The sequence below is a fragment of the Scleropages formosus genome, chromosome 9 (assembly GCF_900964775.1).
Source record: "Scleropages formosus chromosome 9, fSclFor1.1, whole genome shotgun sequence".
Taxonomy (NCBI): domain Eukaryota; kingdom Metazoa; phylum Chordata; class Actinopteri; order Osteoglossiformes; family Osteoglossidae; genus Scleropages; species Scleropages formosus.
The window spans coordinates 23327937-23339998 of NC_041814.1; the positions used below are offsets into that span (position 1 = coordinate 23327937).

Consider the following 12062-nt stretch of genomic DNA (forward strand, 5'->3'; position numbering starts at 1 on the left):
AAGGACCTTGGTTACCACAAGTCAAATTGGTCCATTATTCAGCATTTACATTTCAACTTTAATAACCAAGCAAGATGCATTTTAATTACACTGAGGGCAGCATAGTGGACAAAATCCCTGTTGTTACCTCTCTCTTTAGTGAGTTGCTTTATTATTATTATCACTCACACACACTGTCTGAGACCGCTTGTCCTGAGTGGGGTCCCGGCGAACCAGAGCCTAACTCGGCAACACAGAGTGCAAGGGTGGAGGGACACACTCCAGGCGGGACTCCAGTCCGCCACAAGGCAACCCGAGCAGGACTCGAACCCCAGAGAGCAGGCACAGGCCAAACCTGCTGTGCCACCGTGCCCCCCTTTACTACTGTTATTATTATTATTATTATTATTATTATTATTATTATTATTATTGAGCTGGTGCCTTTGTCTAAGGCAATTTACAATTATTAGAATTATTTTTTCCATCTCTATACAATGGTATTTTTAAGTTTTTCCAGTGTCAGTTTGTTGCAAGTACGCTGATCAAAAGTACTACAGCAGGAGTGCAAGTGGAACCAGGAATCGTCACATTGCCATACTATGCAACCTGCTTAACTTGCAGTATATGAGTAATTTGTTTTGGATTATAGGGAAAAAAAATTCTGTTAAGCAGCTGCCGTGGTGTTTGGTGTACAGCTGCAAATAGGTATCCAATCTTGCACCCAGTTCTAAATTTCATAGTTTCAATATTCTCGTTGAAGTTTCCAACGAATCCAAAGCCGCATGCCACAGACGTACCTTATCATTGGAAAAGATCGTATTAATATGATAAATTCCATTTTAAAAGATTTGCTCAGCTTTTAAACCTGCTAGTGAGATTCCACTGAGATTAAAGTGATCCTTGAACTCTCTATTGCATCACCGAGAGAGGGCTGTGGTGGGGACACTTTGTGGTGGGCATGAGGCAGGGTGGCGGTTGGGTGCAAAGCAGCTTTGGCCTCCCCACTTGCGAGCGGAATCCCGCAAATGTGTGGAATCTCTCATGGAATCTTGACGCAAACACATTGAACTTCTCACGATGCACCAACACTCATTGAGTTATAGCTTGAAATTGCATCTGCTAGATACTTTAAGCCTTTTCAATGTTAAAATCCCCCCACATGCGTCTCTTTTCTAGTTTTTTTTCCTAGAGATTTTTTTCATTTCAGAGCACAGTCACATTATAAGGTCTTAGACCATATAGCACCAAAGGTTTTCTGGGTAAGGTGGGTACACAGGTTTTCCGGTATCCTGTCCACGCAGCGTATGAAGCGTATTAATTAATTAATTAATTAATTAATTAATGGCACCACTGAGTTTAACCAGGACTAAACAGAAAAACTAAAGGACAATTTTAATATGATATATTTCATTTCTGCCAATCACAGTTTGTTAGATCTTCTTTAACGTGTTCACATATAAATTGTATATCGTTACCATTTAATCCTCCAAACCGTCCCAGAAAAGCCATTATCATGAACACGGTATCCTGTGTTCAGCAATGGACTAGAGTCCCGTCGAGGGTGTAGTCCCCCCTCCGTTCCACCCTGTGATTCTAGGTTAGGCTCCAAACCCTGTCCGGTGTTCCGATTTGCTTTATGTATATACAGGATATTTGTGGGAAAATAATGGAAAATAACTGTTGAAAATGTTCTACAAAACCTTAGTAAGTAAACTAAATAAATGTCTTAACCAGGTCTTCAGAAACAATGTTTTATATATGTGAATATATGTATGTAAATTTAACAGACACAATATAAATGTTGCATTTGTCAGTAAAGGAAACTTCAAGCAACGTAATGTGCTAAATGCAAATCACAGTACACACACACACACATTTTCAGAACCGCTTGTCCCTCACGGGGTCACAGGAAACCGGAGCCTACCCGGCAACACAGGGCGTAAGGCCGGAGGGGGAAGGGGACACACCCAGGACGGGACGCCAGTCCGTCGCAAGGCACCCTAAGCGGGACTCGAACCCCAGACCCACCAAAGAGCAGGACTGCGGTCCAACCCACTGCGCCACCGCATCCCCTCAATCACAGTACATACAGGATATATAGTACTCTACATGTGTATACATTTGTACAGTAATTCAACTGCTATATTCTTGAATAAATTTTGCTGATATTACATTTATTTTATTTATAACTATACATTGGCTTAAAGAATTAATGTGGTAGAAATAAGACAACCCAAGTGCAGGCAGTCAGCGACTTAACAATGGTTCGACTTACAGTTTTTTCGACTTTACAATGGTGTGCTGGCGATACACATTCAGTGGAAACTGTTCTTCGAATTTTGAGCTGTGATTTCTTCCCGGTCGAGCGATATGCAGTGCAATACTCTCGAGTTGCAGGGCAGCAGCAGCGATCCACATCCCCTAGTTTGTCACGCAGAGGTGTGTATTAGATGTATTAAATGCATTTTTAACTTACAATATTTTCGACTTATCATGGGTTTCATGGAATGTAACCCTATCGTAAGTCGGGGACCACCTGTAATTTAGAAACATTTCAAATATTTTAAAGACAGTATGTCACTGTTCCACTGAGCTTAACAGGGAATTCTGTCTTGTTTTATCACTAAGAAAAACATGAAAAGCTAATGGGGAAAAAGAATAAAAACAAATTATGTATTAAAAAGGATGCTAAAAAAATACAATTCAGTCATAATCATAAACAATTTTTTGTGTAGTTAATGGTACATTGTGGGTCATTTTTACTTTTGACAGTGTTAGTAAGAAAAACTTGATTTTAAAATCTTTTCAATGTCCAGTGTATATCAGGGTATTGTGTAAAGTTTAATTATATTGAAATGTGGGGATGTAACATTGTTCTTTCCCCCATACCATTTATGCAGCACATATTAATCATTTAGTTTACGTTCATTGTCTGAATTTGCTGTGATTGTTTGGCTGTTAGCTCATATACTATGTATGAGTCTATAATGTCATTTTGTGTATTTGTGTTTGATCCACAGGCCCTGATTACATCAAACAGCGGTTTAATGAACCTGTGCAGATCACAGAGATCCCTGAAGAAAAGAAGGAAAAGTCGCCCTCAGGAAGTCCTCATTTCTACAGGAAGGGCACCACTCCCAACCACACTCCGACCCCTAGCCCTGGGCCCACCCCACCACCGTCACCTCACACCAGCAAGAAGAAGCAATCCCAGGTCAACAGCAGTTTCAGCAGGAAAACGAGCACTGAAGAGAAGGTCCCCTTCACCTCAAACCCAGCCAACATCATCACCACCCCAGCCCGAATCCCTGCAAAACAGGAAGTGGTTCCTCTGAAGCCCCCTAAGAATGCAGAGCCACCGGCCAACACCAGCCCTGGCAATGGGGAGCTGCACTCCCAGTATCATAGCTATTACGTGAAGACTGAGGTGATGTTCCCCCATGATGAACCCGAAGAGAAACACTCAGAGACCCCATCCTCTCTAACCCGGATGCCATCCTCCCAAAAGCAGTTCAGACCCCCCACCCCAAAACCTGCCCTGGCACTGCCAGCTGCCAAAGAAATTAAGCCTGAGCCCAGACTCAGGAAGCAGGATTCTCTCAAGCCAAAGAGCCTCGCGGAAACCAAGAAAGCCAGCATGGAAATCACCAGCGACGTCGAGGAAGAAGATATGGTAAGTGTTTTCGTGAGGGACATTGTCATTGAAGACACTCAGAGACGGGAAGCAGAGCGCATCTAGTCATTCAGCATACACTTGACCTCAAAGAGATTGTTGAACATCAGCAGAGGAGGCATACGACTTGACTGAATGATCTTCTCCTCTGGTCTGTAGAGAAGGTGTGGTGTGACTTTCTCGGTCCTGTTCTTCATAACACTTGAGAGATCCTTAAAGTAACTCATCACACGCTAGCTTCTGAATAGAAAATTACTTTTCTTGCACAAAGTCCTTATCTGCGTTGACTGTCATGTAACATGCACAGTTTCTAAGGAGAGGAACAGGTCGATAGTCTATTTCTTCATTAAATGATGGGACAGAAGATAGTGCAGTGGTTGATGCCATCACTTCTGCTGTAGTACTCTTGATCATGGTACTTATGCTGATCTGGTTCAGTAAAATTTACCCAGCTGTAGCGTGGTGCCCTGGGTAGCACTGCTGTCTCGCTGCACCTGGGTGGTGATAGAGGGTTTGGGTTCAGTACCCATTGAGTCTGTGTGGGTTTTGCTAATTTTCTCACTGTGTTCTTGGGGGTTTCCAAAGTCCAAAGACATGTTTCCAACAGTCCAAAGGTGTGGTTCAAGTGAATTGGTGACTCTGAATTGGCAATAGTGGGTGTATGTTACATTGCTCTCCTTTATAGATGAATGATTGACTATTGCTAGTGTATTACAGTATCTCTAGCATTGTGTCACCTTATGTGAAAAGGTGTCAGTTAAATACTGCATTGTTAGTTACTTTGGAGAAAAGTGTCTACTAAATTAATGAATAACATTGATATCAATATTAGGTATATGCCTTAAGAATATAGCCTTCAAGACTGCAACATAAAGGATGAAGTGAAAATAAAGTCATACCAGTTGTTGACCATTAAAATATAACTAGTTGAGCAGGCCCGTTGCCTTGGGTGAGGATTGATGTTCTTCACAGGTAACCTTGAACCCCCACAATTATGTCTTGTTCTCTTTTCTATTTAGTTCCAGACATGATGGATGGATGGATGGATGGATGGATAGTCTTCCAGTCCAAAAGGAAATTGCACATGGCGTCTTTACCCTTAGCAGCTACAGAAGAGTCTAGTTCCCCAAATTGTGATACAGAGGCTCATTTTTGCAGAATTATTGAATTGAATTGAATTGAATTCAGCTGAAGACTTTATCATCATTGTACTGCTGTGCAATACAATAAAATTACAGGAATTACAATTATGCCGATGTTTCTGCACCGCTTCCAAGTGAGCGTCGCAGTGTCCGTGCCCTTTTCTCAGTCGCTTCCATCTCTGCCCCATCATTGCTACCAGTGACCGAGGGGCTGGTCAGGTAATGTGGCATAACAGCAGCTGTTGTCAGAGCAACATGAGCATTATCTGAGCCACAACCAGCTGAAGCGATGCTGATGACCACTCATTGGTTGTGGCTCGATGGACAGAGGATCCCTGAATGTGTGCCTGACAGCGGGTTTATATATGACTTCTCAATTATTTCCTCTCCTTTTTTACCCCACAGGGTCCTAACTCAGTTTTGGTTGCCCTTGTAATGCTGTTGAACATCGGCCTAGCAATTATTTTTGTTCACTTCCTGACATGATGGATCTGCAGCTGAGGTAAGCGCCCTTCACGTCCCCATTCTGGAGACATCTGGTAATCGTTTTACATACTGCACAATTTACATGTAATTTATTGAAGTTCATTTTGTGTACAGATACTTAAAATTAAATTGCCTGATTTGGATTAAACACAAATATTTGATGTTCTAACAGTTTTGACCCTTCAGTGAAGTCATGAAAACTTGTGGCGTACTCCCTAACGCTCTGCACTTATGTCAACGGCCTACAGAAAACCAAAAGGGTGGCAGTCAAGACTCCGACACAGTCGAAGAGGGATTGGCATTAGAGCAGTGCATGGGAGAGGTTGAGAGACGGAGCGTTCAGTCAGGGGCCGACAGGCTCCCTGCCCACGATTTATGGCTCTTTTGGGTCCCGTGAAAGCGGAAGCCAGCAGCTATGTTGGGAAAAGTGGGGGAAAAGAAAAACACAACAACAAACAAACAAACAAAAATCTGCTGATCCAAGCCATAAGCGCTGACGTGCATGGGCGCTCCTTCGTTCCCAGCAGAGGGGAGGTGGGGGAGAGAGAGAAAGATTTAACTGGAAATGTACGGAGGTGCACTTTTAGTTTGACGGGGGCGAACAGCTGCCTTGCTATTTTACCGTCTGACGTCGCGGTGGGGAGATGTGCTCGACGGCTGCCAGAGGAATCCGTTCGGAGGAGCGCGCTGCGGCAGGGCGCTCGTTCCCGCGTTCGTCCCACTCCCACTGGAGGAAACCTTCACTCGCTAGACCCCTCGCTTTCCCGTCTTATTCCATTACCTGCAGCTTCTTCTAACTTTCTCCTCCCTCTCTTTCGGGGAGATCTCTGATGTGACACGCCCAATGCATGGTACTGTTTTAATGACCTTTTTCGTTTTGTTTTGTTTGCCGTTTTATTTTTCCTGCGCGTTTTTATCCATAGCTGTAGACGCTTAGAAACCCTTTATTGGAGGGTAACAAATTCAATGCCGAAAAAGTCCTCGCCCTTTTCATTTGGTATCATAGCAATCGTTCAACAATTAATAATATTCTAATTTTTTTAAGAAAAGTGCAATATGTTTTATTTTTTTAAAGAAGAGGGATATATTTTGCCAATAAAGGGTTTCTAGTTTTTTGATCATTATAACTGGTGTAGGAAATATATTTCTTTTCTTCGTTTAGACCTATCGTACTCCACACGAAGTGTAAAGGCATATTTATAGTGGGAGAGCTCAACCATTGGACTGTGGTTTGCTTGTCTGGAGCGATCGGAGCTCGCAGGAACACTACAGGAATCTTGAGAAAGTCTTACACTTATGTTATTTATTGTTTTTTTTTTTTTTTTTCCTTCAAGTACTAAGGCTGAGAAATAACGTCATGGTATTATAAAATGAGCATAGTGCATAGTGCATGGGATTTTTGTTGAGAATTTACTGCTTCCAGTGTTGGCACCATTTAGTCGGCGGAGGCCCCGCGAGCGGTCAGGCGGGATCGGCGACGGTCGCGGCGCGGGCCCTGCGTTCACGTGCACGCTCGCGAGGCCGGCCGTTCGGCCTCCCTGCACCGCTTCGAAAATCAGGTAGCGCCGCTCGGTGTGTGCGACAGATGCCTTTATAAAGTCTTTAACAGTGCCACTGTTTACCTCAAAAGGAAAAAACAAGAAAAAGAAAAAAAAAAAACAAAAGCCTCAACGAAGTGTTTGTCTTAATGTTCGTAGTGTAGGAGGACTGACTGCCGCAGATGCTAGAAGCGTTATTTCTTTAACGTGCCACTCCGTTGTGACCGTTCCGTTCTTCGTTGCTGGTACAGCATGGTGTTCCTTGTTTTCACTGAGGATTTATTTACATGCATATTATGAGCAGAAAACACTTCAAGAGTAGAATACTCGCACACTTATTATGGGATGCTTGTCGTTTTCAAATGTTCGACGTTAAAAAAAGGGCTTCAAATAAAAGGGTAATAAATGCATAATTTCAATGCAATGTAGTTTCAGTAGTAGTTTGCATGGGTGATTCATGGTACATGGCGTCGTCGTGAAGTGCGCTGTGCTAAGACCCATACTGGTGAAGGAGGTCTGTGGGAAGTCGGAGCAGGTCGTCGTCGGCCCAGGCCAGGTGTGCTTTGCGGAATGGTTCTACGGTGTTTGCAGTTTATGCAAAGGGAATACGGGGGAAATACTTTATTATGAGTACTTTTTAAGGTGAACTAAGGCTGAGGAGTAAGAAGCAAATCCACAGACTGTAAAAACTCCCAATATGATGCAGTGGGACTTTATATATACATACACATATATATAATACATATATATGCATACTGTATATACACATATGTATGTGTGTGTGTGTGTGTATGTATATATATATATAAAATCTCAGCAGTTTTAACCCTTTACTTTACAGAGAATTGTATATTGCTACATTGAAACACATTTTGTCCCTGGCAGTTTTCACTCTTATTAAGGCCTGTAATGATTAAGGGTTGAAACATAAAGCGTATGGGACTTTTGTAAGCAACAAAGCATGCTGTTATTGTTTATATATAGATTATATACAATTTGTAAGCCTTTCTACAGAGCACAATCTAGAGACTGGTACTGGTTGGTATTTTTCTAAAATTTTCACAGCAGTATTTAAAAAAAAAATTAGCGTGAGTTGTTTTTAATTGGTCAGTGTCATGTGAACAGCATTTGATTAAAAAATATGACTGATAAATGTAATGTGTGCTACAATTTCAACAGCAGCCAGATGAATGAATTAATGTGTTCAAAGGATTTACCGTTTAAATTATTAAATAGCATTAAGACATGTTAACAAGCTGAGCTGTGTGAGCCTTTATGTCAAGCCCAGCAAACCCAAAGAATTTGTGTAACATTTTTGGAGACGGATTCTCATGAATAATAAAAAGATGTGACAACTTGAGGTGTGTCCTTTTCTCTTGGCTCTGCGTCTTTTTTTTTTTCCCCTAACAACCGTCCTCCCCGGCGGCGGACTTTCTCTCTCCTGGCCTGAGCTGTGCCGGTTTCCATGCCGGATCCCCTCTGGATTAGTGTTCTCTTACATCAGCTGTGTCAACCTGCCAAAGAAGAGTCACATTGCGTCATGCCAACGGGGCTTTCGCATGGAGAAGAAACCGGCCAAAATTCTGGCCGGGGTGAAGTTACATTAGAGTGTTCATCTCAGTGGAAAACTAGATGTCATTAAGGAACCTATAGCAGAAGGCATGGCGTGATATTTCATTCACTGTGTCTTGTCCTTTTATCAAAAGGGATTGTTTCGTATGCACAGAGACACTGGAACTCTGAATTCATCCTAGATGGGGAAAGTTCCAGTATTTATATGCTAACTCAATAATCATTTGTGACAGTGGTGGCAGCGGCTTCTGTTTCTCAACTCTAAAGGCATCTCAGATCCCCTCTTTGCGTCATAGTACTGGTGAGCATTTTGGGCGGAAAAGGAACTTGACGCCATCAGCAATACATGCATAAGTAAAGAGGAAAGGACAGGTGATGTGGTGAAAATAATTAGTATTCTGTCAACCTCTGTGATTAAATATTGAAGACCCGAGTCCTGCCTCTTAATAACAGATTTATCAGACATATCCCCCAGTGGGTGAGACCTTATTTGGAGACTTTGTGTTTAAAATTCGGTGTCACACGAACAACGCCTTTTCTTTCATTGTAGTAGGTTCACTTTTTTTATTTAGACATTACAGCTGCAAAGCATGTGTTGCACCCACTTGGAGTGTCAATGAAATTCGCTGCTATATTTTAGCTGCTCACCAGTTCTGTAAATCATGGCTTAAAGGAGATATATGTTAAATGCAATACAGCTCATTAATAGTATAATATTATGGCTTTTTAGGGACTTAAGTTGTGTTTGGTGTTTTTTTCATCTCTCTGCCAATAAGATGGGAAAGAGAAAAGGCTGCTGGTTCCTGGCCAGAACCCCCAGATGGTGTTGTGTCTGGGACATAGTGGAAGTGGCATGCAATATCTGTTCCTGTTCTGAGCCTATAGTGCTGGCTCTGAGTCAGGCAAACAGTTCATTTATAACAGGTAAACCACAAAACTTTACGTGCGGCTCCCTTTATGAAGATTCAACAGATGCGCCTGTCACACAGCTGCTCCAAAGCTTGTTACCTTGGCAACCAAATCTGTGGACCAACGTCACGGTAATATAGCAGCATGGTATTTTCGGAGAGAGGAACCCAGTACTTGAATTGGCAAACGAACAACAAGCAGCATTTGTTTTAATGGCAGGGGCACACCTGAAATTATATTTCCCAGCGATGAGTCTGAAAGTCATAACCGATGTTGTGTCCTGTCCTGCAGTCCCAAAACGCTTCCCGTCCAGCAGAGCTGTGATTCACTTGTTTGCTGGTACATTTCGGCCTGCTTCCGAGTCTTTGGTTAACAGAAATCAAAGCTGATTTCAGTTGGTTAATTATCTTTATTCTGAGAATGTATTAAAAATACCATATCAATGTGGGCACCCCGGCCCAGTGGGTAGTGCCGGGGCAAAACCTGGAGCTCGTGTTCCGGTCTCAGCAGAGTGTGCATGCTCTCTCCATGTTCATGTGCGTTTCCTTCTAAGGTTCAAAAATGTGTTTTAGGTGAATTGGCGACTCTAAATGGCCCTCAGTGCGTGAGTGAATGAGTGTGAGTGATTTTCGTATGATGGGCTGGCATCCAGGATGGGCTCTGGACTACCATGATCCTGCACTGCACTTACTGATCGATTGGCTGATGGACGGACGGACAGCCACGTACGTTGTTGAGGTCAAGTTTGTAAATCAAGATCCTCTTTTTTTTTAATTTGCCTACAGTACAGCGTGTTGTTTTTTGTAGTTTTATTTTGAACATTTATTCCAGAGTAGCACGCTGCACTCTCGCAGCACCTAAGCTGTTCGGACGCAGGTTCGAATCCGACTCATTCTGTGAGGGGGTTTGCATGTTTTCCCCATGACCGTGTCAGTTTCCTTCGATGCTCTGGTTTCTTCCCACAGTCCAAAGACATGCAGCTCTGGTGAACTGGTGACACTAACTTCCCTGTAGCATGTGAATGGGTGTCTGTGTGTGTGTGTGTGTGTGTGAGGTTACCCTGCCTGCAATGGACTGGTGTCCCATAAGTAAGTGAGAAATGTATTCCCTAAACAAGACTTTCAAGAAATAATTTTGATCTTTACACCAAGACCCTCAAAGGCCATGTCCATGTAACATTAACCCCGTCCAGCAGCCCAGGCCCACGCCACTTACCAAAACAGACCAATGGCTGTTGCTAAAATTGGATATTCCCTCGTAAGCAGTGCAAAGGATATCATTGGCGGTTTGTTTTTGAAACAGTTGCTAGGATGTCATTAACGTGCGGATCCTGTTTCCACACTGATTATAGCTTCGCTGCCTGCGTGACGTGTAAAGACTCGAGTGTCCGTGAACATTTTCGTTTTTCCAACCGGTTACCTAAAGACGGACGGTTTTATTATTAGTGATCTATTACGTGTCTCAGCTATGATTCAGAGGACTGGACAGTCCAGTGAATTCAGCCAAAACATATGCAATCCACATTTTTGTTTTTCACAGATATGCCCATAATGTATAAATATTGGGCATGACTAATCACAGATTTACAGCAGGCAATATAAGAATTTAGGTACGGATAAAAGCGGAGCAGGTTTTACCATGTTTTACCGCAGGAATGGAATTAGTAGATGAGCAGGGATTTCTGTTGGCCGGAGCGTTTTGCAAAGCTCCTACAGCTACCGAAGACAGGAGACAGAGACGCGCCTTTGTCCGCCCTCGCACTGTGCGGTGGGCGGAGTCTCCAATTACGAGTTGGCTCTTGTTGGCTCTTGGTGACCCCCGGGCTTTAGCGGGTAAATCGCTGTCAGGTCACGTTTGTTATTTCTCCCGCAGACCCCCAGAGTCTGGAGGGGGTCTCTATATTTTAGGTATATACAGTATTTGTCTGTGGATGCACGCGTAGACGGCTGCACCGTGTCTCCATATTCATCGTTCGTCCTGTGAAACATGTGCATTTGTGCCGATAATTTGCCGCACAAGTGACACGCACAATTCGTGACTCTCATTCTAGTGTTTAACGTGAACGGGATTCATTTTCAGACTGCAGGTTTTTACACGGACAAAGGGCGTATTTGTCAAACCAAGGAGGTGTGAACTGAAGGTAATGTTTTAGGACTTTTATTATTGTTATTATTATTTTCTTATTATTTCTCAATATTTTCAGCATCTCGGAATTTGACGCGTGAGAACAAAACTGAAAAATGCACACGTTACTTCGCTATGGTCAGAATGTGTTTGGATCAGATCCCTTTCTGAGATTTTTCCATCATCCAGAATAAGACGAGGAAACGTTTTTCCTGATACTGAGCTGGTTTCGGAATGCGAAATGAAAAAAGCGACGGCTACTCGCAATTTAACGCAGCGGCTAAGGATGGAGCTGCTCAGACTCCGTACATACAGCAGCTCTGAGGTGGCCTTGGCTTCTGAGGAGTGTTTTTTAACCGCCCCCCTGGGACGAATGTCAGACATTCTGAATCCCTAAAACTGGGAGCAGGATTTGTAAATGAGAAGCTAGGCCTCATTATGTTACCCCCCTGCAGGTGCAAGCCTGACAAAATTAAAAATGTATGAATAAATGCATGAATATTTAAAAAGCAAAAAAAGAATAAATAAGTTTACAAAAATGAGAACGTATGTAACAAACGTAAAATGAATCCAACATTTGTACTCGTTCCTTATTCCAACCGTTAGATATTTGCAGAAGTTGTAAGGCGTGGTGTGAAC

At 42.8% G+C, this 12062-nt stretch overlaps 1 protein-coding gene across 2 annotated transcripts in view; it reads left to right on the forward strand.

Annotated features, from left to right (window-relative positions):
• Window positions 1-8176, forward strand: part of jph1a (junctophilin 1a) — a 47591-nt gene extending 39415 nt beyond the window's left edge. Inside the window, exons 4-6 of one of the 2 annotated variants that reach the window (XM_029254733.1) lie at window positions 3000-3652; window positions 5200-5296; window positions 5453-8176. In XM_029254733.1, coding sequence (XP_029110566.1) covers window positions 3000-3652; window positions 5200-5280 — 734 coding nt within the window. In that variant the 3' untranslated portion in view covers window positions 5281-5296; window positions 5453-8176. The remainder of the gene's footprint in view (window positions 1-2999; window positions 3653-5199; window positions 5297-5452) is intronic. The other variant, XM_018754229.2, reaches the window with a different exon arrangement.
• Window positions 8177-12062: the final 3886 nt, after the last annotated feature.